The sequence below is a fragment of the Capra hircus genome, chromosome 16, assembly GCF_001704415.2.
Source record: "Capra hircus breed San Clemente chromosome 16, ASM170441v1, whole genome shotgun sequence".
In the NCBI taxonomy this organism is placed as follows: domain Eukaryota; kingdom Metazoa; phylum Chordata; class Mammalia; order Artiodactyla; family Bovidae; genus Capra; species Capra hircus.
In genome coordinates, this window is record NC_030823.1 from 43,892,538 (window position 1) to 43,916,286 (window position 23,749).

General features: G+C 48.0%; 1 protein-coding gene across 3 annotated transcripts; it reads left to right on the forward strand.

Annotated features, from left to right (window-relative positions):
• ERRFI1 (ERBB receptor feedback inhibitor 1) lies at positions 899-14,989 on the forward strand. 3 transcript variants are annotated; one of them, XM_018060405.1, is made up of 4 exons: positions 899-1,054; positions 11,121-11,316; positions 11,428-11,504; positions 12,362-14,989. In XM_018060405.1, the coding sequence occupies exons 2-4, from the start codon at positions 11,195-11,197 to the stop codon at positions 13,543-13,545; spliced, it is 1,383 nt and encodes a 460-aa protein (XP_017915894.1). In that variant the 5' UTR covers positions 899-1,054; positions 11,121-11,194; the 3' UTR covers positions 13,546-14,989. The 3 variants fall into 3 exon arrangements, with proteins under 3 accessions (XP_017915894.1, XP_005690793.2, XP_013825731.1); XM_005690736.3 differs by lacking the exon at positions 899-1,054 and having other exon boundaries at positions 1,066-11,316; XM_013970277.2 differs by lacking the exons at positions 899-1,054; positions 11,121-11,316 and having other exon boundaries at positions 11,803-14,989.

Genomic DNA, 23,749 nt, shown 5'->3' on the forward strand with positions numbered 1-23,749 from the left:
CCGGCTCGCTGGTGTTTTGTCCTTGGACATCAGTGGCTGCCCTGATGCCAAGAGATGTTGAGGTCTGCGTGGGTCTATTAAGTAAACAAGAGGTTGGAACTCAAGCGGACACCGGGTTGGGGGTGGGGGACACCTTCTGGAAGCCCGTGGGCGGCCCTATCCGAGTCAACTGCCAACCAGGCCCGGCCTCCATGTGCAGAGGTGCGGTCACGAGAGATGGCCGGGCACCCTCACGAATGTGGCCTCCTGACCCTCGCTGTCTCACACTGTGCCACTCTGCCCACGCTGTCCTCCGATGCCTCGCTCTGTCCTTTCTTGTCTTGCGCAGACCCTTGATGCCCCGCGCTGTCCTTCCAACGTTTTGGGCCACGGGCCTCGTGGTGAGCGCGGGTCCTGCAGGAGACGCGCCCCCGCCTCCCCAGGCCCGCCCGCAGAGGCTCCGCTCGCCTCCCCGCGGTGCCCTCGGCCCACCCACGCGGCCCGCCGACAGAGGAAGAGAAAACCCTCCCCAGGGATGCAAACGACGGAAACCCCGTGCGAGGCATGGCGCCGCCTTTGGTTCGGGCAGGAACCGCGGCCGAGGCCGGGCGGCCTGCACTATTCAGAGGAAGATTCAGGGGAAGGAGTGCCCAGAGCCGGGCAGCGGCCTCCCGGATTCGGCAGAGCAGGGACGCCCGGGCCGCAGCAGGCCAAAAACACGTCCCTCAGGAGACAAAGACTGCTTCCCTGGCGAGGGGCCATCCGACGCCAGTGGACCCCACGCGAGCACCTTGACCGCACATCGCCCCTTTAAGCGGCTAGAGGCCGGGATTGGCTGCGCGGCGGAGGTGGGGCGGTGAGCGGTGACGTTACGGCCCCGCCCCCTTGCTATATAGTGAGGCGGCGGCGGTAGCGACGACGGCTGCCGGGTGCGAGCTTGGAGTGCGAGCGGGAGCGAGCGGCTGGCGTGGGGCGAGGCGCCTGCGCGGTGTCTGGCCCCTGAGCCCGAGGCGCTGAGACAGCCGGGACGGACATGCGCGGGAGGGCTCCGTGGGGCAGCTGCGGCTCTGCTGGGGTAAGGGGCCTATGGGCCCGGGGCGGGAAGGGCGGCGCCGCGCCCCTCGGGACTCCGGGCGGCTCCCGACGTGGGGCGGGTCCCCGGGAGCGGAGAGGGTCTCCCGGCGCGGAGTCTCCCGGGACGGAGGGAGGGGCCGGCCCGGCGCGCTGGAGACGCGCGGCTCCAGGAGCGGCTAGCTGAGGTCCTGCGGCCGCGGGTTGGCGGCGGCCTCGGGCTCTTTCCTCCTCTTTCCCCGGGCTGCGCGAGTCTGGTCCACACCGCGCGCCCGCAGACTGGGTCGGAGAGCTGCTGGGGGCCGGGATCGGCGCGGGTTCTGACCCGCGGTCCCACTGCTTGGTCTCGGCGACGACAGTCATCCCCAGTCGGTGTTCTTAATTCATCCGAGCAGCCCTGTGCCCTCCTCCTCCCAGAAACGCGATTCTTTTCTAGAACGTCCTAAATGCTGTCTCAAAAGGGAACGAAGTGCAGAATTGTGTTCGAAACGTGAACGCTTATTAGATATTTCGCCTCTGCGTGTATTTATATGTATATTGTAGTCTTGTACAAATTAGATGACTCTTTCACCAGGATTAGTACTGTATTGGTACTTGCAAAGTCTTTATTAGGATTTCGTCATTGCTTGAAAGAAACCAGTCTCTTCCCTGATAAAAAATATGAATAGATTGTTAGTCATAAACTTAAGTGCAGTCAGAATAGAGACTGTAGCTTTAAAAGAGATGTGTTGGTGACTTTAGGTACACCTGCAACACAGGTAGGGCAAGACTGGTTTCTAGGCAACTGTCAGGGGTGAAGAAAGGTGAGGTTAAAATGCTTTCCCCCCTCCTTCTCTTCTGGAGAACAAGTGTTCTGCAAAATTTCAAGCTTTTATAAATCTGTTAAGAATGCAGTGAGAAAGCATTTGTTGAGAAGACTGAGGCATCGGATTAAGTTCACCATACCTTGTCTTGCTTTCTTTTTTTAAACTGCATTTCTCTTTTTTTGTTTTTCCTTTTTCTTTTCTTTTTTAAACCTCACTGGAATTATGTAGTTGTAAGTGCAGTTTTCCTTAAAGGCATTTTGATACCCATTTCAGGAAATGACCAAATTTTGTTAAGACCAAAATGAAAGAAATCAGGTCCTTGTTAACAGGCTGACGGTGATTGGTTATCAGTATGTTATCAATCAGTCAGGCTTGTTTGCAGATATTAGCATATTTGAAGAGAACTACAAATTGGTTATAGCATGGAGTTCATTGCCTTCACTTCAAACACAGAGGTTTCCTTTTCAGCTGTGTGTTCTTGTGGACACTCACTGGGACTAACAGTATATAACCCAACAGATACTAGATTGTAAACTCCTTAAGGGCAGGAACCCTGACTTGCACAGCTTCTGTCTTAGGCAGCTTTGCACATTAGTTGATGATTGATAAATAATTTCAGGAAAGCATATTTTACATTTTAAAATTCAGCAGGATTGCACCAGTCACTGATAAACCTCAGAAAACAAATCTGCTTTTTTCGAATGGCTGTTATGAAATGTCTGAATTATTTGTATTTTTGACAGATAGGGAGAACCAGCATTGTGATGCACTGGGTTTCCTACTTGAAGTTCACAGTGGATGCTAGTCGCTCGGTTCTGTGAGATTTAATTACAGTGTACACCTGAGTTTTTGTGTGGAAAGAGCTCTTAACTGCCGCTCCTCGGAAGCTGAACCAGATAGTACTTCCCTTCTGCTGGTAGTAATGGTAGCTTTTAAAAGCAAGTCACCCAAATTACAGGTGCAATCTAACATGCTGGAAACTGACCTGAATTTCTGCATACCATCAGGTTTCTTTAGAAAGATGAGCAGAGGAGGGGAAAAGTGGTGCCAAGGGTAATTCCAGGAATTTGAATGTCACAGGCTCCCCCTAGCAGAGGCACAACTCTTTTCTTGAGCTAAATACAGTTGAATCGGTGCAGCAGCATCAGGGTTCCTGGAGCTTCCTTTGGTGCTGCTGTTTGGTCACGCATTTTAAAAGCTGATGGATAACTCACTAGAGAAACGAAATTTCATTATGGCATTCTGGCATTATCCGTACAGCATAAACACATGCTTTATAAAGATAGATAAAATTGGTGACTTTCGAGGGTTCTGAACCTAAGTGACTAGCTTCATACAGCAATTACTTTAAGGTAAGGGAGAGTTAGCATGGGATTCAGATTTCGGAAGAGAGAATAAAAAAGAGTTCTGCCATTTGGAGTCACTGCTGATACTTGAATCCAGTCCCTTGTACCATCAAATGGGGCAATATTACCAAAAGGCCATCGAATATATTTTTTAAATATGGGCCCCTGGCAACTCTTTTCAACTCCAGAGCGCCATGATCCCACAAAACATTACAGTCTAACAGGGGACACAGTAGGAAGGTAAGGATGAGAAGATGCCGTCCAAGAGCTCTTGTTAAATAAAGGCCCCCCCAGAATATGAAACTTGACGAGTCACAGGTTGTCTTTTGAAGATACTGCTCCCCTCTGCGTGAAATGCTCTCCTCCTGAGTCTTCTCACGGCTGCCTTTTCTTCATCCTTTAGATTCCGCATTTGAAAAATCACGCAAGAGAAGCCTGCCTTCACTGCCTGCGTGAATAGGTCGTCATCCCTCCTTGTCCTCTACTGCTCCCCATTTGGCCCCTTGACAGTGACCACAGTCTGAAACTGCTTGCCTGCCTGTTACCTCTCTCCTCGTTAGACTGGGCCTTCCTCTGGCAGCACCGTGTCCCTTTCAGTGAGCGTCGTATCTAGTCAAAAAGAGTAAGCATCTGGTAGCTGTTTGTGAAAATATCAGTGAAACCCTGCCCTCTTAAGAACCCATGAGCTAAACACAGGAGCTGAGTTCAGTCTTGCTCTGCCCAGTGGACCAGCGCTCAGGTCCTGTTCTGTGTATTAGTCTCCCCACCTGTAACCAAGAGGAGGAGAAACGTGGCTGTCGCCTACAAAGCAGACGCTCTAGAAAGGAGAGGTCAGGAAAGTGTAGCGAGGAAGATGCTGTACCGTGCTGACCTTTAGCAGATAGGAGGATGCTTCACCTCACTTCGCTTCCTTCTCTGCAAAATGGAGATCATGATCCCTGCCGCTTCTTACAGGGATGTTGTTGGGATCAAGTGGGATGAGTGTTTTGTCATTTGTGGAACACTTTCCAAATACAAGACATTCTATCATTATATTCTGGATCTTAACAGTAGAGCCTGATTATAAGACTATTGTAATAATGCCCCACAGAGATCCAGGCTGGAGGGCTCTCTGGGTATATGTTGTGACCCCTTTTTATGAGTGAAGACAGACCTGCGTTATTATCAAACAGATTATATGACGGCGGAGCGTCCCTGTGTCACTAAAGGTCGAGGGTCTCAGCTGTTTGAGGAGGTCACAGAATAGATCAATACCTTAATCCCCCCTCTCCTTTTAGAGGATGATAGGACAGAACTGCAAGTAATAACTCTTTCTGGAGATTTGAGAGACTGGAGGTTAAATAGGAACTTTGATACACTAAAAGTTACCCAAGAAAAACTGTTACCAGCCAACAGAGCCCCAGGACAGTCTGTCTGAGCGCCCCCTGAAGACCTGGGCTCCATAGTGGCTCAGATCATCTGTCGGCGGGGTGTGTGGGAGAACCTGGCTCAAGCCTGGAGCCTGGGCCCCTCAGCTCTGTGCCTCCAGTCGCTTGTCTGTAAATGAGGGTAGTCGCAGGCACCCAGCTCCCAGGGCTGCGGATTAAATTAGGTAATACACAGAAAGCACTTAGAACAATGCCCGTCAGATAAGCATCCAGGGAGCTAGTGATTATGCTTGCTGGGTTTCTGTTCACTGTAACAATCCCAGGTTATCCACTGGGTGACTTAAACGCTCGTTAAGTAAATTTGAAGTTTGAAAGATACGCTTCCCATCATTAGACTATTGTGCTCATCGTCATTAAGATTTGAATAGAAATCCTGTATCTCCTACAACTGGAAACCTACCATGCACGTGTCTGAAAGGAATAATATTTTCCCCTCCAGTGTGTCTGTGTGTTCTGCTGATGCTAGCGGTGCTCTGTAGGGAAGGGACAAAGGACAAAAGCATCTGTTCTTGCCGCGGGGTGTTTCTGCTGTGTCACCAGGGCCGTGTGGGAGACGGCGGGAGTCCAGAGGCTGGCAGTGACCATGGAGTTGAATAAATAGGTTTTCCATTGGCTTGCCATTTCTTAAAATACTTAGCTAGAAAATATTCTGAATTATTCCTGAACTTAGGTCATCCAGCTTTGACTGTGACAGAGTGAAGGTGAATATTCTCCTGGTCACGTTGGTTTTTACCACGTACCAATGGGCTCTTGTGTGCCAGGTCTGGGGCTGCAGGAGGACAAAATATGTCCATTCCCACTGCACTGGGCCCCTCATGTCTTCACAGAAACCACTGAGTTTCCTTCCATGTCATTAACTTCGTTCAACACCCTTGTAGATCATCTGGGCATTCAGGGTGAAGCTGTTGATGCTTCCACAGAGCGGCCCCTACCTTGCGGCCCCCTCTCTTCCTCTCCCCTCCGCCCTCCGCCAGATCACACCTGTTAAAATCCGAGCAACACCCTGAATTAAAGCCAGTGATTTTTGAAGAGCCTTCTGCTTTCAGTGAATCAACTCAGACCACACAACACCATAGCAGTTATGAACATGGAATGTGTTAGGAGAGGAGCAAATCAGTAAGTTTTCTCATATTCCTAATGAAAATGAAAACCCTCTAGAACAGCCAGACTGAATGTTCAGTGCAGATCGCTCGGCCATTAGTGCTATAGACACTGATCACAGGAGAAATAGTGAGGCTTGGTTTGGTTTTCTTTTTTCACTTTCCCAAAGGTGACTATTTTAGACATTTTCAGAATGAAAGATGAGTTGGTTTCTTTAGGGGGTGGGGGGTGCAGAATCTAAAATCCTGGTATTTGTCACAGTCTGAAGTCTGTTTCTTTTTTCTCAGATTTTGGCTCTAAATAGAGTTACCTGATATCTCCCTGGATATGGAAATTGTTAGGGAGGTAATTGTTAAATGCAGCTGAGGAGACCATTTATCACTCTGAATAAACAGAAATCAGGTTCTTAAACCAGATTGAAAGAAGGAAATTACATCACACTTTTAAATAAGGAAGCACTGAGTAGAACTGGATGAGTCGTGTGACAAAAATGTGCCCCTCCCCCTCTTGTGGAGTGCTTCTGAGATTTATTAATGAGATCTGTGGCCAGGTAAGCATATCTAGGTTACTGTCTTAAGGTAGCCTGTTTTTTTTTAAAGAACAGTATCAAAGAGGTTATCCTCAAACCAAAAACATGTGATTTCACCTATTTAATAAAGAATGTGGAACATGCTTTTGGGTGTATCCCCCCCCTTTTTTTTTTAGGAAAATGAACTTAAATTTAGCAGCAAAAACACAGTAGGTGCCTTATAATCCAGAAGAGAAGGTGACATTGTCGTTAGGAAGCCCCCACCTGATTGCTTTAAGCAAGCATGTAGTAACAGCTGCTAGTTTGGAAAGTTACAGTGTTAACCATTTAAGCCTCTAATCTTTTTACTACCCAGTCTCAAAACCGTCTGCTTTGGGCTTTGGAAATGAATTTAGTGAGCATTCCTTGCTGGCTCCATGTCCCTAGACTTGTATTATAATTGAGCAGTGTCACCAAATGTTAAGTTTATCCCTTACAAGTCTGTGCTTTTTCCCTTCTTCACTGATTTTTATTATAAATTACATGAGTCTTTCATGTAATTACTTTTTTTAAAAAGAAATGAGGTGAATGTTTTCTGAGTCCACTTAATAAGCACGTGTTGGAGATGAATGAGGCCAGGATCTGTTGGAGGAGAGGAGGCGGAGAGTCCTGTTTTAGAAAATCAGGATGACAGAAGGGGACTAGGGCACAGCACAGAATAATCAGGCCCCGGAGACACTTCTCTGGCTTTTCCGGAGGAAGCAGGTTCACGGAGAAGATAGCTTGAGAAGCCGCCCTAAAGGATACGTTGATTTCTAACAGCAGTTTGGGGAAAGGAGAAGCAAGAGCTTGAAAAAGGTGGAAGGGGGCCTTGTTCCTGAGGCCTTCAATGGCAGGCTGAGCGGCATGTATGGAGAAGCCTTTGAAGGTCTTTGAGCAGCGGAAGATCTAAGCTTGAGCTTAGGTTAGGTCAGGGACAGAGATCCAGCGTGAAGGGTGGATTGAGGATCTTCATAGCCGAGGCAGATTAGGACAGAAGGAAGATAGATTTGAGGAAAACAGCATAGAAATAAGCTCTGGCCCTTGGTGATCCAACACACGTCTGCTGTGGCTCAGGATAAAAGTGGTGCCTTTGGGAGACGTGTGATCTGCTTAGACCGTGAACTAGTTTGGGAAGGGAGTGTGGCAAAAGGGGTTTGGTTTGTGGAGTTCCAGATGCCAGGGGACCATCCAAGTGGAAAGGTAATCACCAGACAATAGGACATACAAAGTGGAGGCTTGAGCCAGGGCTGGACCTGGGATTCAGGAGCTGTGATGCGGGGTTGAAGCCCTCTACAGGGATCAGAACTCAAGGCGGGGCCCAGGTTGTTAGGACAGAAAGTAAAGGGGCAACCTCAAGAAACAGATGGTTTTAGGGTTGTCCTTTGGTTTTCCTTGAATTAAAAAAAAAAAAAATCAAGTGATGTTAATAGGAAAAAGGAGTTCACACCTGCCATTGGTATCGAACAGCATTTTCAACCCTAAAAGGCTAAAGATTAGTCCACATATTTCAGAAGAGCTACCATGCCCAAGATTATGGAGACCCTGGTCAGTGTGCTAGGCTGCCCAGATTCCCATCAGGTTTCGTGTTTCTGCATTTCATCACCCAGTGTCATCTTGGACTTGTAGATCCTGGTTTTTCCCAGGGCGGGGGGAGCGGGGTATCTTTTGCAGTTGTTTTCCTAATGAATCGGAAGGCAGAGCTCATTTTACACATGTAAGGGGACAAAACTCACAACGCAGCAGTATCAGCTTAAGTTTCCTTGAGCTCCGCACACGTTTCTTTTAACTCAGGGTTGACCGATGGATGGATCCACCACCCCTACTCTAAGGAGTACATATATTGAATGCTTCTAGAGTTTTTTGAGAGGCGTAAAAGAATTCCAGGTGGTTCTGTCCCACACCCACAGTTTATTGCCTGGGGAACACCCTGTAGAAGTTGGCTTCTGGACCCCGAGCAGGCTGCCCTCCTGGGAGTCCACTGTGGGGGGAGTTATTCTCCAGAAGGAGAGAGAGAGAGCAGCGACACTGCTGCGGAGCTCCCCGTGCGAGCCAGTGGGAGGTTTGGACAGTTTCATAACACAGCCCATTCACAATTCCCCATTGAAATGTAGAGGCAGGTCACCTTCGATGAATGCACAAAGACACTATTGTGGTTACAAGCGAGCTGCCTTAGTGAACACAATTCTTTTTATACTAAAAAAAAAAAAAAAAAAAAAATTTTTTTCCCTTTAAGAAAGCTAACAAGTAGGTGACAGAAACAATGACCGAAAAATAACTTTTTATAGAACATATACAGGATGTTAAGGGACCATTGACATGGAGGGCCAGGATTCCGAGGCCATTTCAGCAGAGGCGATGGTTACACAATCACTCTGTTGAAAGCGAAGATTTAGATGGCATTAGGAGTCTGACACACAGTAATTACTGGTAGTTCTTGTTGGCCTGCAGACAGGTGGGGGCTGGGCCTCCACAGTCCCCCGCAGCACTTTCCTGTAATCTGGATGGGCGATCTTCAAACGTGTGCTTTCAAACCACTTAAATACCATATTCTTCTTCCTCTCTGGCCTTTCATTTTTCTATCACCGCAGATACGCTCCCTGTCGTCCTGCCCGCGCTTGCAGATCTCTTAGGAAGAGCACTCTAAACCACCAGGCAGGGACAGAGAAGAAGTGTCTAGCAAATCTTTTTCCAAAACTTGTGTTTAAAATTTTTTTCTTAGAGCTTAAACTGAATTCAAAGGAAGTAAAAACACATTTCGCTGTTTTAAAACCAACCCTCAAAAACAACAGAAAAGACCTCCCCTAAATAACTTAGATTTCTGAAATGATGGGTTCCCCCCCACTCTTCCTTATTTTTAGAGACTGATGAAAGATAAATTTTGACTATTAGAAATAATATTTCAAACCTATTAAGTCTCTGCCTGGTATATTCACACAGCTGACTTTGGGAGAGTAAAAAAGCTGAGAAGTGGTAATTGGGCCCCCTGGTCCTTTGTCACTGAAACAATACCTTCTCTACATTGCTTTTTATAAAAAATATATATATATCTATATTTGCAGAGTGTTGTTTAGACCCTTAACTTAAAAACAACTCTGTGCCTTACATATTGTATACATTCAGTTGATATTGACAATGCTAATAGTTTGATGGCGTTGTTCAAACATACATTCAACAAACGTCTACTTACCCAGCACCTGCTCCTGTTCAGGTGGTGATAATTAATAACTGGGACACAGCTTCTTTCCTGAGCTCAGAGTCCTGTAGTGGGTGACAGACTGGTCCCTAAAACAGAACCCTGGCCCATGTGCCACTTCCCTCTGCTCCGCACACTCATCTCTCTCGTACTCACGTCGCCCACAGCCCTCAGCGCAGCACCCAGCTCTCGGTTTGTGCAGACACAGTTGCCGAGAGGATGAGAACGGACCATAAAGTGTATCTACACGTCATAGAAGGGGTCATTGTGACACAGAGGGTCGACAGGGTATGTTCTCAACTTGTTCTAAGCAGATAGGAGTATCTGAAGAGGGGGCAGAGACGTGTGCTAATCATGAGTATACCTTGCCAATGGATACAGGAAACTGAAGTGAGGCAGTGGGGACTGAGGGGAGAGGGGGGCTCCAGAAACGTGGCATCCGACCGGGGTTGGAGGGGTCTGAAGAGAGGGGCGGCTGGAGTAGGAGAAGTTGCACTGACTTGGCCTCTGTCGCCCGTGCCTTGCAGCGAGGCAGCACATAAATTACTAGGCACTCCACCGGGGAGAATGCAGAGAATGCAGACCGCAGTTTGCCTTCAGAAGGGAGGAGGATGCTGTCCAGGCCTCTGCCCGAAGCCGGTCATCCTGCAGAACTTGATTTTTTTTACAGGAGAACGGGAATGAGTGTCCTCTGTGTGTGAGGACTTCTTGATTCCTGCACAAGTAGTGACTGGAGAATTTGTCTTCCCGGGGCCCATCTCCACCCCCACCCCCCACCCCTGAAATACAGAATCTAAATAAGTGCTGGGCTTGTGGGGTCACCAAGTGACAGCTGTAGACCCTCTGCTTCATCAAAGTGTTGGGTCTTCGTGAACAGGGGTGCTTCCATATTGAACACAGTAATTCCTGAAATGACTTTCTTAGCTTGGGACAGGGTGGGGTGCAGGGAGTAGGGAATGAGCTCCACACTCAGTGCAACCACACACGGGCAGGTCGGTCTACTAGGAGGTAGGAGAGACGTCTGTGTGAGGCCTCTGTGTGTGCACTTGTCTGTTCCCTCACGCCCAACCTCAAGGTCTGCCCTGGCCCGAGATGGACTGTTTCTCATTGGCTGAAAACATCTCAAATCTTAGTATTTCCGCATGCATGCTAAGTTACTTCAATCATATCCGACTCTCTGCAACCCTGTGGACTGTAGCCTGCCAGGCTCCTCAGTCCATGGGATTCTCAGGGCAAGAATACTGGAGTGGGTTGCCATTGCGTACTCCAGGGCATCTTCCCAACCCGGGGATCGAATCCACATCTCTTAATGCCTCCTGCATTGGCAAGGAGGTTCTTTACCACTAGTGCCACCTGGGAAGCCTGTATTTACCACCACCACCCCCCCAAAAAGACTTTTAATGTCTGCATTTAAGTAACCTCGTGAAAAGTAAGAACTCAGGAGTGTTACGACGTGCTGCAGTCCATGGGATCGCAAAGAGTCGGACACAGCTTGGTAACTGAACAGCAGCAACAGCAAATATAAGTCTGTAACTGGATGTTTCTGTTCCGCAGGCCCTGAAATTCTCTTCCCCTCGAGTTCCTCGTGTTTTGGGGTTGTTTACACTGCTCTTAACCTCCTCTGTACCCTCCCCTCCCCCCAACCAGGGAATGAAAGCCACTGGTTGACTGTACGCGTCCCTGGGCATCACAAATCTGAAGACGTCCCAGAATAAGGCACCATGTCCATGGCAGGAGTGGCTGCTCAGGAGATCAGAGTCCCATTAAAAACTGGGTTTCTGCACGATGGCCAAGCCTTGGGAAGCCTGAAGGCCTGCTGGGGTGGCCGCAGCGAGTTTGAGAAGTAAGTGCAAGATGTGGGGTCGCCAGAGCCCCTAAGCAGGTGACATCAGAGCGAGAGAGGGGACGCGGTTGCTACTTGTTTGTGACCCAGATGTCCATCTTTCCCTTTCAGCGGCTTTTTGAACATCGACCCCATAACCATGGCCTACAGTCTGAACTCGCGGGCGCAGGAGCAGCTAACCTCCATCGGTACGTATCCAGAGCATCCTGAGAACCCGGGTGCCCTCGGTGTGGGGAGAGGAGACTGGCAGCCCCGAGGGAGCCTGTCCCCCAGTGCTGTTTTCTAAATGAGGGAGTGACCGAGGCATTTCCGACAGGAGTCTGACCCCTAGTGGCAGCAGATCCTAAAGTAAGCGTGTTCTTGTCAGGCTCTCGGTGGCTCAGCCGGAGTCACTGGGTCTCTGTGTGGAGGCATGAAGCTACCCCAGCCAGGAGACACACTGAACTCTCCAGAACCTCAGACATGAACTCTCTTCTTCCTTATTAGCTTTGAACACCTGTTTGAAAGTAACAGAATAGTACAGATACTGACAGAAACTTGGACGAATGTGTGTATCATCAGCCCTTCTAGATTTTTGCCAAGGGCTGCCTGTCATATCGCGGGTGAGTCTACCGGCTCTGGGTATCGCAGTGGGCCAGGTAAGGCCTCATCTTATCTCAGGCCTGCCCTGCGTGTCCTGGGTGGCCCGTCTCGCAAATGGCCAGGTTGGTGTGGCCTGGCTCCCCAAATTACATGCTGTTCACCTTCAGTGGACTTCGCACATGTCACAGAACCTGTCTGGGGCGTGTGGGCGTGCGCCGTGCACACAGCCAAGACGATGGAAGAGATAATTTGTTCTTTGAACCAGATCAGGTGCGTTCCCCGCCTCCAGGCCCTTGATTACACCCGCAGCAGTTGCCTGGGTGTGCTCAGCGTTCCAGCAGCTGGTGTTTCACCACGAGTGACCCAGCTGAAGGCAACAAGAATCCAGGCTGCTGGGGTGGGGTCCAGTTCCCCACGTGGGGAGAGCACAGACCATCCTCCATAACCTCTCATCTCCTTCCAGGGCGCACCTCCAGATCCAGCCCGATGAGCAGCAGCCACTGTGCAGAGCATGGGCCCCCTCTGAGGTCTCGCCTACCTCCCCTCATCATCCCCCCAAGTGAAGGCTGGGGGCAGCAGGAGCAGGACCGGGTGGCGTGTGGACTGAAGAAGCTGGCGGTGAACGGGGTCTGTGCCGCCACACCCCCGCTAACCCCCGTCAAGAGTCCCCTGACCCTCTTCTCCAGCTCAGCACCCTGCGAGCGGGGCTCCCGGCCCCTGCCACCACTGCCCATCTCCGAGGACCTGGCCCTGGACGAGACAGACTGCGAGGTCGAGTTCCTCACCAGCTCGGACACGGACTTCCTTCTGGAAGACTGCGGGCTCTCCGACTTCAGAGCTGACGGCCCTGGCAGGCGCAGCTTCCGAGGCTGTGGACAGATCAACTATGCATATTTCGACACCCCGACCGTCTCCGCCGTGGATCTCAGCCAGGAGCCTGACCAGGCAGCCGGGGCGCCGAGTGCCAACCCCCCTCCGCCCCAGGCCCACCGGAGACTGAGGAGGTCTCACTCAGGCCCCGCGGGCTCCTTCAACAAGCCGGCCATCAGGATCTCCAGCTCTGTGCACAGGGCTTCTCCCAATTCCGACGACGACAAGCCTGAAGTTCCCCCTCGGGTCCCCATCCCTCCCCGGCCGGCCAAGCCAGACTACAGAAGGTGGTCGGCCGAGGTCACCTCCAGTACCTATAGCGATGAGGACAGGCCCCCCAAAGTCCCACCTAGAGAGCCCTTGTCCCGGAGCAACTCCCGCACCCCAAGCCCCAAAAGCCTCCCATCTTACCTCAACGGGGTCATGCCCCCCACGCAGAGCTTTGCCCCCGACCCCAAGTACGTGAGCAGCAAAGCCCTGCAGAGACAGCACAGCGAGGGGGCTGCCGGCAAGGCACCCTGCATCCTGCCCATCATTGAAAATGGGAAGAAGGCAAGCTCCACGCACTACTACCTGCTCCCTGAGAGGCCACCCTACCTGGACAGATTCGAAAAATTTTTTAGGGAAGCAGAAGAAACACACGGGAACACCCCCGTCCACCCACTCCTGGCCAATGGCAGTATCTCTTCAGCCCCAGAAAAGCTGGACCTAAAGCCACGAGTGGACCCGGGAGGCCATGTGAAGCGCAAACATTTCTCCTATGTGGTTTCTCCTTAGACCCTGGAGTCGCAGCTCAGCAGAGGTGCCATGGGAGCAAGTGGTTCTCTCGCAGTTCCCCAGACCTGTCAAGGTTCCCCAGGAAAATAGTCCAGATCACAGGATCAGAGAGTCGAACTCTCCGTCTGAATGGGAAGGGCTTAGAGAGTCGGGAGGTGCTGAGGTGCTGAGCATCCCTGACCGTGTGAGCGTCAGAGAAAAGTCTGCTCAAGCCTGTCATTTAAAGGTGCGCTGCAGGGAGGAAGGACAAGGGACACGCATATGTGTGCACGTTAGACGCCTGCATCTACACTTGTGGTAAAATCATAGATTCTAGTTGCAAGTTAACCCAGTAGTTCCTGTCTTAGAGTAATATATATTTAGAACAATAAAAACTCAAGCTGGAGGATGGCTCCTGAGAGACTGAAAATTGAGCAAATGGGAGAGAATACAGTATTGTTTAGCTCCGAATCATAAAATATTATATATATATATATTATTTTTTGCATAATAAGGTTGAAGATTGCCAGCTCTGAGGCCTGTTCTGTTTTGTTTCATTTATTTTTACAAGCAGTTTTTCCATGGAGGGCAGGCCGTACATTCTTTCCATGACTTTACCTGCCTGGTTTAAGTCGTCCTGAGACCTAAATCCTGTAGGTCTTGCTGGAGGGGTGGCAGCACCTTTGGTACTGTATTCGAACCTGTCTGGGTCTCATAAAAAATGGGAAGGTAACAGAATAAGTCATTTTTCCTTACCATTCCTTCTCTGTTCCACCCCCAGGAAACGCAGGACACATGGGGAAAAGCAAACTGTTGGCCAGTGTTGAGGATGTCAGTTGAAGCAATAATGAAACAGTCAGCTGTTGGGTTGAGAGTATCTGTGTGGAGATGTGTGTTGTGGGTTTCTTTTTTTTTTTCCCCTCCCCTATTATAGTTGCATATGAATAAACAAATACAACACAAGCTGGCCTTGTGTTGCTGGTTCCTCTTCAGTATTTCCTGGGGATTATTTGCTTTCTAAGTAAAACCCTTCTGACCAATAGCCCAGTATGTCTTAAGACCGGAGGTCACATCATCTACTTTGGAAATTCTCACGGCAGGCTGCTCCGCTTGGATCTGGTGAGACACAGAGCTTGTGTTCCACTTTCACATGCTTCGCTGTATTTATCTCGTGTAGAGCAGCACAGAAGAAATGGTGCTCATTAACAGAAGTACCTTACTACAATGTTCTCCACATTAAACAAGCTGTTTACAGTTTAAACTGCTGAGTGATGTTATTTGAGCTATTTAAAGCTTATATTTTAGTATGAACTAAATGAAGGTTAAAACATGCTTTAGAAAAAGGCACTGATTTCTGCATTTATGTGTACAGTATTGGACAAAGGATTTTATTCATTTTTTGTTGCATTATTTTGAATATTGTCTTTTCATTTTAATAAAGTTATAATATTTATGACACCGTTAATAATGTTTCTTGCCTACACTCTTATATAATTTTGTGTCTCAAGTAATATGACTACTTGACCATTTTTAAGCACAAAGGAAGATGTTTTACATCTAATATACACTTGAAATTTACCATCATTCCTTAAAATGGCAAATAATTTGAGCAATTTAGATTTAAGTAATATACAGACAACAGCAAAAATGAGCTGTTTGTATTTACCTGTAATTAAAAGGGTCCTTTTAAATTGATGCTGGTATGTTGCCAGGGAAACAGTTTCCATGTGGGGAGGGATGTCCCCATGAAGTAGATTGTAACAGGAAGGAACCAGCTCTGACGTGGATGTGACATGTCTCATCTTGGGCTTGAGGACTAGGTCTGGATTGCCGTGGGTCCTTTCGAAGGCCCTCCTTTTTGCTTGACCTGAGGCCCCCAAAGAAAGTACAGCCTGCCCTGGTCTCTCAGAGTCACAGTTTTGGGAAGTAGGAGGAAACGGAGATGCTGTTTGGGAAGGCACCCTCCTGTCCAGTGTCACTCGCCTAGTTTGCTTTGCTTTCCTCTCCCCTCGAGCTTCCTACATGACGGCAAAACTTCCGTGATGTTGACTGCATCCCCGCCCGTACTCAGTTCCTGCCAGGGTCAAGAGTGAGAATTGAACACACAGTCTGGGCTAAAAGTTCAGCTCGGGCTCTTTCTAATGACCCGTTGGGCGGATTCTTCAAAATCTGTACCTTGATTTTCTCACTGGTAAAGTTAGTAGGGGGGCAGGGATGATACCTACGGGAATTACCTTTGACAATTACATGTAAACCAGTAACGCACACAGTGAGGGCCTGGTTCGGGAGTTGATTTTGTGATTCTGTGTTGCTCACCCTAAGCCTGCAAGTTGGGCATTATTTCTGGCATTTAACAAATCAAGAAATGGACTTGAGTTCATTTATCAGACATACGTTGAGTAACTACATCCTTGGAACACACACCCAGGAATTTGAAGCAGTACATAATGACCACTTGTGATAAACCCTAGGAAGGCATGAATGGTGGTGGTGACAGGATGACAAAGCACACCGTCCCCTCGCTGCATCCCCCAAGGTGATAGGGTCTGGAGGGGTGGAATCTGAGCTGAAGGAGGCAGAGTGAACAGGGAGGGGCAGGAGAGGAGACACAGGCCAGAGGAGAGCTGGATGTTTTCCAGAAGCCAGAAGTTATACAGTGAGATGGACAATGGGAAAGGGTGGTGGGTACCACCAAGCAGAGGATGGATGCGGTGGGATGTGTTTTCAAAAGGCCAGTCGTATGGATAACAGATTGGAAACAAGGAGACTTCAGGACAGAGGCTGTCAGAACAGAGATCCAAGCGTTGGACAGTGGGAAAGAAGAAAAATTGGCTTTGAAGATAATACTTCAAGGTAGAAACAGCAGGCTGGGGACCTCAGGTGGGAGGCAGTCCCGGGTATGTGGCCTGGAGTGCCTTAAGTATCCCCCAGCTTTTTACGGAGCCTGGCGGGCTGCAGTCCATGGGGTCACTGGACATCGGACACGATTGAGCGACTTCACTTTCATTTTTCACTTTCATGCATTGGAGAAGGAAATGGCAACCCATTCCAGTGTTCTTGCCTGAAGAATCCCAGGGATGGGGGAGCCTGGTGGGCTGCCGTCTATGGGGTCGCACAGAGTCGGACACAACTGAAGTGACTTAGCAGCAGCAGCAGCAGCTTTCTGCATGCCTTTTCTTTGTACAGTGGTCAAGTTGTTTAGTCACCAAATCATGTCTGACTCTTTCACAATCCCATGGACTGAAGCCTGCCAGGCTCCTCTGTCCATGGGATTCTCCAAGCAAGAATACTGGAGTGGGTAGCCATTTCTTTCTCCAGATCCCAACCCAGGGATGGAGCGCATGTCTGCTTTGTTGGCAGGCAGATTCTTTACTGCTAAGCCACATGGGAAGTCCGCTGTGGTCAAGACAATCCTTAATTCATTGTGTATTTGCTTCCCTCTTCGCCTTTGAGTTTTTCCTTGATTTTGCAATTATATATGTGTATATATATATATATATTTTGGTAGGGGGCAGGCTGCGTTGGGTCTTCATTGTGGTGTGCAGACTTCGTTAGTTGCAGCCCACAGGCTCAGTTGCCCTGGGACATGTGAGATCTTAGTTCCCCAACCAGGGATCTAACCTGTGTCCCTGCATTAGAAGGCGGATTCTTAACCACTGGACTCCCAGGGAAGTCCTGCAAAACTATTATCTTTTCCTATTTCTTCTTGGCCATTGCCACTAGCAACCAGAATGTTATCCATTTGCCAACTCAGTCCCCAGCCAGCACACAGAGCAGAGGGAATGCTGAGCACTTGCCTGGCCTAGGACAGCCCTGGGCCTGCTCTCTTAGTGTTGATAAGGCCATTATGTCAAGGAAACAGCCACTCTTAGCAGCCACTGAATGCACTGTTGATGTCTCTCTTAAAGAGAGGTCATACCCAGTAACAAAGCTCTGGCTTTAAGTCAGGAAATGCAGACGCCTCTCAGCCTCCCTCAATCTCTGTTCCCCATCCATGGGAGACCATGGCAGAGCAGGGCCCAGCCCTATTTTTATTAGGGATTGTTTCATGGTAGAAAACAGAAGTTAAATTCAAGAGGACTCTTTAGTTAGTCAACTCCAAATCTGAATGATATTAAATTCAAAGTCTCTCTGGCTGCAACAATCAAATATGCATTGCCAATCTCACCAAATTCCACATTCTAATGAAGTTTAACCTGGTTTATACGTTGCTTATTTTTCCTTAGGTCTCAAGGGCTGTCTTAACTATGTCATGAAAAGATGAAGAGGATGTTTCTTCAATGCTAGGGCCCTTAGTCAAAACAAGAAAGTTGTAGATTTTTCTAGAGCAGTTCATAGAAAAGAGAACTACATCCACCCACTAGTTCAAGAATCAAGATATTTATTATGCTGTTCTCTATTTCATTTCTCCCTTTTTTTGGCTGTACTTCTAGGCCTACGAGATCTTATTTCCCAGACCAGAGATCAAACCCATGCCCTCTACAGTGGAAGCATGGAATCCTAACTACAGGACTGCTGGAGCATTCCAAGTAATTTAGTTCTTAATTTGATCACATAATCTATTATTTTAGGGTACATGGAGACTTCTTCTCAAAAATAAGCTCCTGGTTATTTCATATATAGCTTTTCTTTCTTTCTTTCTTTTTTTAACTTTCATTTTGAGATTAATTATAGATTCTAAAGTTTCAAAATCAGTACAGAGAGGTCCCCTGGACCCATTACCCATTTCCCCCAACAATAAGATATAATCATCATCCATTATCAAAACCAGGAAAGTGAGGCCTTCTGGTGGTCCAGTGGCTAAAACACTTCCACGGCAAGAGGCGTGGGTTCAATTCTTGGTTGGGGAGTTCCGGGGTACGGCCAAAAATAACCCCAGGAAGCTGACTACATTGTCACAACACGCATAATACAATATTTTATTTAGCAATAGTTACATCAAAATAGACTTAGGTCCTACTTTAAAAAATTAACTTAGAAATTCGTTCTGTCATTCTGTTAGGCATTTTGTGAAAAGCTAATAAAGCTTTAGAACTATGTTACCTTGTAAAAATTTCTACATTTTGGTAATGGTAGTTGAGAAGATAGAACTGACTCATGTTCATTTTGATCTGCCAAGATTTTCTGCAAGATTAATTTTCATTAACTCGAGTAAAGATATGACTTCAGACTTTGAGGATTCATGAATGATTTTTCCTTTAAAGGCCTTCAGACAGACAGAGACTTAATGTTCCATATCTTTGAATCTGAACCTGAGACAAGCCAGGAGGCACACTGTGAATTTCTAAACCAGTCCTAAAGCTTGAGGTGTCGGTGTTTGAATTCTTGTTCTTAAGAAAGTAAGTTTGGATCAAACTAAAACACACTGAGGGACTTGTTTGCTTTGCAGACTAGGCCATTTGACAAATGTTCTGACCCTTCTCCTCTCCATGTTCAAACCTTACACCCTTTAAGAGAAGTTTTGGAGTTTTATTTGGAAAAAGTAGAGAGAAGTGAGAACGGGATAGAGGGTTCAAGTCCATTCAAAGTTGGCTGCCTCTCCTTTTATCAAGACTAAGTGAGGGGCTTCCCTTGTGGTCTAGTAGTTAAGAGTCCGCCTGCAGATGCAGGAGACACGGGTGCCAGCCATGGTCTGGGAAGATCCTATATGCCTCGGGGCAACTAAGCCTGTGCGCCGCAACTGCTGAGCCCACATGCTCTAGGGCCTGTGCTCCACAATCAGAAGACTCGAACATCTAGAGAGTCGCCCCTGCTCACCTTAACTAGTGAAAGCCCTTGCGCAGCAACGAAGACCCAAAGAAATAAATTACATATCTTTTTAAAGAGCTCAGGGAATTGAAAGAAAAAAAAAAAACTGAGTGAAATAATGTAACTCAAGCATGCGTAATGCAATCTGAGGGTGTGAATTTTCATGCTTGCTTTTTCACTTGCATGTATCAAGTTTCAAGGTACTTCTTCCTCAGCCACCCAGAACTGTGACTAGAGCATGTTTAAACAAGCGCACCTCGGCTCTCACATGATATGCCCAGAATTCAGTGGCAAACCTACGTACACCGTGCATGTTTCCCCACACTTGCAGAAGTGCTTTCACGTCAGAGCAGCCTTTGACAGCCCTTTGTTCCTCAGCCCATGGCCACCTGGTGGGTGGAGCTGGTTGGGAAGGTTTTCCCTGCCTAGAAAGAGCTGCTGGCAGGCCACTAGGCTTACACGTGCCTCACCTATGCTGTCGTCCTTCACCCTGTGATCTCATAAAACGGCCAGGAACCCCAAGCGAGCCCACCTGTAACAAGTCCTCTAAAACAGCATCCCTGATGGCAGATAACCCTGCCTTTCCCCTTCTCCCAACCAAAGTAGAAGCCGGCAAGGGGGGAACCAACTGGTTACAATCAAGGGACCAGTCCCTGGGAATGTAGGAACATTCATCATCTTGACTTTTTGCCCTGATGCAGAAAGGCAGCAGCTTCATTCCTTGGCAATCACTGTGGATCCAAGTCAAATAAACATCTGCATCACATGCTTCTGGTGTGCTTCTTCAAAGATCACGGTCATGAAGGATGAGCCCAGCGCCTCCTCCAGGGACTGAATGACTTCTGTCCCCTCCCCTCTTGTGTAAGGCAGGATGAGTCCATCTGTCTGGCTGAGCCCGGAGCAGTCCCCAGCTTAGTGCGCAGGAAGCTAATTTTGCTGGTTTCCCTGGCCGTGCTGAGGTTCCTGCAGGTACTGGTGTCCTATACACAGCTTTATGTCTATTGATAGTAACCAATCACAGTTCCTGGCTAAGCAGAAGCCAACGCAGGATCCCAAGGCACAGGGAGGCCTGGGAGCCCAGCTCAGCGCACCCACAGCAGCCCAGATGCATGATAAGACTTGTCCACGCATCGTCCCGGCCCAGGAGCCTCTAATTACATGTCTGGGGCTTGCAGGAGCCCAGGTGGCCCAGCTCACATGATCCCAGAACTGTGAAGAGATTGCGGGAAGAGTTCTCACTGCCCTCGCAGCCGGTGGGCGAGGCTCCTCTGAGCCCCGTGCGTCATTTCAATATAAATTATAACAACCGCCTTCCAAAGACAACAAGAGTTCATTTAACCAGCCGGCTCTTCTCCAAGCATTGCCACCATTGTATCCTCCCATCAAGGTTCCGACCAAGTTCTACCTTTGCAGTCTTTCAGCTCAACTTTCCATCTCCTCCAGATCTCCAACTTGCATAGCAGAAAACTCCTGGGCATCGCAGCAGAACCAATGCGAAAAAAACACAACATCAGGCCCCCAAGCAGCTGGATTTTCCCCCATACAATGAAGCTGTGGCCCACGAGGCAGATCGTGGGAAGCCACTTTGACTGGTGGACCCTCTTCCTGCAGCTCCTTGACCATATTGACAGCCAACAGTTAGAAACTTCTGTTTCCCAGGGTCTTCACAAGGCACACTGAAATCTTCTGTGAAGACATCAGCACTCACTTTACAACCAAGCCATCTTCTGCAAAAGAAAAGACACCTGTGGAGTTCCCTGGTGGTCCAGAGTCTAAGATTCAGCACTCCCAATGCAGCGGCCGGGTTCAATCTTCGGTCAGGGAACTAGATCCCACAGGCCACAACTAAGACCTGGCATGGCCAAATATATAAATACATATTTTAAAAAAATAGAACATATAAGAAGAAAAGACACCTGTGTGGAGCCAAGCAACCAAGTCACTGTCACTGAGACCAAAATCTCAACTGGCACATGCCAGTCAGCAGCTTATTCAGGAAAGAAAGCTGAGCCGTGGGAGGGGGTAACACAACAGGTGTTGATCCTGCCGTCAGTCAGCCGTGTGGGAGGATTTTGAGGAGAGCAGCCAGAAATCTGTTTTTGTTTTTGTTTTCAAAGCTATAGGTTTTTTTTTTTTTTTCTTTTCTTCCAGACTCATTGGATGCTGAATCAGTTCGATTGTTCCTTCTGCAAGAAACCACACACTTTAATGGGATTAAGCAAATAGCCACTTATCGGGTCATTGATAAGGATCTTATAAAGAAATTGATTTATCAAACTGAAATCCTCATTTTATTATTTTTTAAAAATATTTGTTTCATTCATTTGACTTCACCGGTCTTGGCCACGACACATGGGATCTTCAGTCTTCAGCTGCAGCATGTGAACTCTTGTTGCAGCATCTAGTTCCTTGATCAGGGATCAAACCCAGGCCCCCTGCATTGGGAGCACAGAGTCTCAGCCACTGGACGACCAAGAAAGTCCATGAAATCCTCATTTTAAATATTTTCCTCTAAATCTTGGAGTTTCCGGCTATTGTTCAGTCTCCGATCCTTTGTGACCCTATGGACTACAGCATGCCAGGCTTCCCTATCCCTCACTATCTCTCGGAGTTTGCTCAGATTTATGTCCATTGAGTCGGTGATGCTATCTAATTACATCTTCTGCCACCCTCTTTTCCTTTCGCCTTCATTCTTGCCCAGCATCAGGGTCTTTTCCAATGAGTTGGCTCTTCACATTAGGTGGTCAAAGTATTAGAGCTTCAGCTTCAGCATCAGCCCTTCCAATGACGATTCAAGGTTGATTTCCTTTAGGATTGACTGGTTTGATCTCCTTGCAGTCCAAGGGACTCTCAAGAGTCTTCTCCAGCACCACAGTTCAAAAGCATCAGTTCTTTAGCACTCGGCTTTCTTTAGGGTCCAACTCTCACATCCATACACAACTATTAGAAAAAACCATAGCTTTGACTAGACGGACTTTTGTCGGCAAAGAGATGTCTCTACTCTTTAATATTCTGTTTAGGTTTGCTATAGCTTTTCTTCCAAGGAGCAAGCACCTTTTAATTTCAAAGCTGCAATCACCATCTGCAGTGATTTGAGAGCCCAAGAAAACAAAATCTGTCTCTGCTTCCACCTTTTCCCTTTCTAGTTGCCATGAAGTGATGGGACCTGATGCCAAGATCTTAGTTTTTTGAATGCTCAATTTCAACTCAGCTTTTTCACTCTCCTCTTTCACCTTCATCAAGAGGCTCTTTAGTTCCTCCTCACTTTCTGCCATTAGAATGGTATCATCTGCTTATTTGAAGTTTTGATCAATCTATAGACATCTATTTATGTCTATTTTTTTCTCAAATCCTATTCTTAATGATTAAGACAGTTTTCTGGATGCAGAGCTTTCTCTGAACAGCCTTATAGGCAAAAAGGGGTGTTCTCTTCCTACCCTGGTGAGAAAGAATCTGGCTACAATGCAAGAGACCGAGGTTCAATCCCTGGGTTGGGAAGATCCCCTGGAGGAGGCAATGGCAACCTACTCCAGTATTCTTGCCTGGAGAATTTCATGGACAGAGGAGACTGGCGGGCTACAGTCCATGGGGTCACAAAGAGTCGGACGTGACCAAGAGACAACACGCACACACATCATCCCACCCAGTGTGCATTATAATTCTGTCCTTGCTTAATCCCCACCCAATGCTCATTTCCAGCTATGCAAACTCATATTATTCTTTCTGAATCATACAGAAGTGCCACGCCCTGAGTTGCACATAAAACTTTGCCGTGTTATTTATGCATTAGTGTGTACTGACACAAGTTGTGGCTGACTTAGAAGAGCCCATTTATACTTTTCTGGAATTATTGATCACCTCACTTCCCCATAACTGGTTCTAAATGGGAATTGCACAGAAAGGTTTCCTTCTAAAATTTTGTAGTCTAATTTATGCTTTCAACTCCTTTTCTGGTTACTGTTGGAAGGTCTTTTTCCTAAAGTTGGAGCTTATTTGGAGTGGTGCAGAGCCCCCTTTTTTTTTAACTGCCTCCGTCTATTTCTGGATGCTCTGGGTCTTCACTGCTATGCGCGGGCTTTCCCTCATTGTGGAGAGTGGGGCTCCTCTCTAGCTGCAGTACACAGGCTTCTCGTCAAGGCTGCTTCTTTCGGTGCAGAGCACGGGCTGTAAGTGCACAGGTTTCCGCAGCCGCGGCACATGGTCTCGGTAGTTGTCAGAGCCCCTCTTGTAGTTCACAGCTAGGGATGTAACACGGCAGGGCTGTGGGGAGTCCATCCACGGCCTAACACGTATAGCCCTCCTGCCTCCCTTCTAAACATCTTCTGAAATCTCCCGAAATGAAGAATAAAAGCCAAAAACATCTCTCTGGCAGCGCAGACTGTTTCAGGAATTCATCAAAGACGCAGAGCAGATAGGTGTGGTCTGATGGAGCAATCGGATCAAAGGGAAAGGAAGGCTAAAATATTTGCAGGCAATG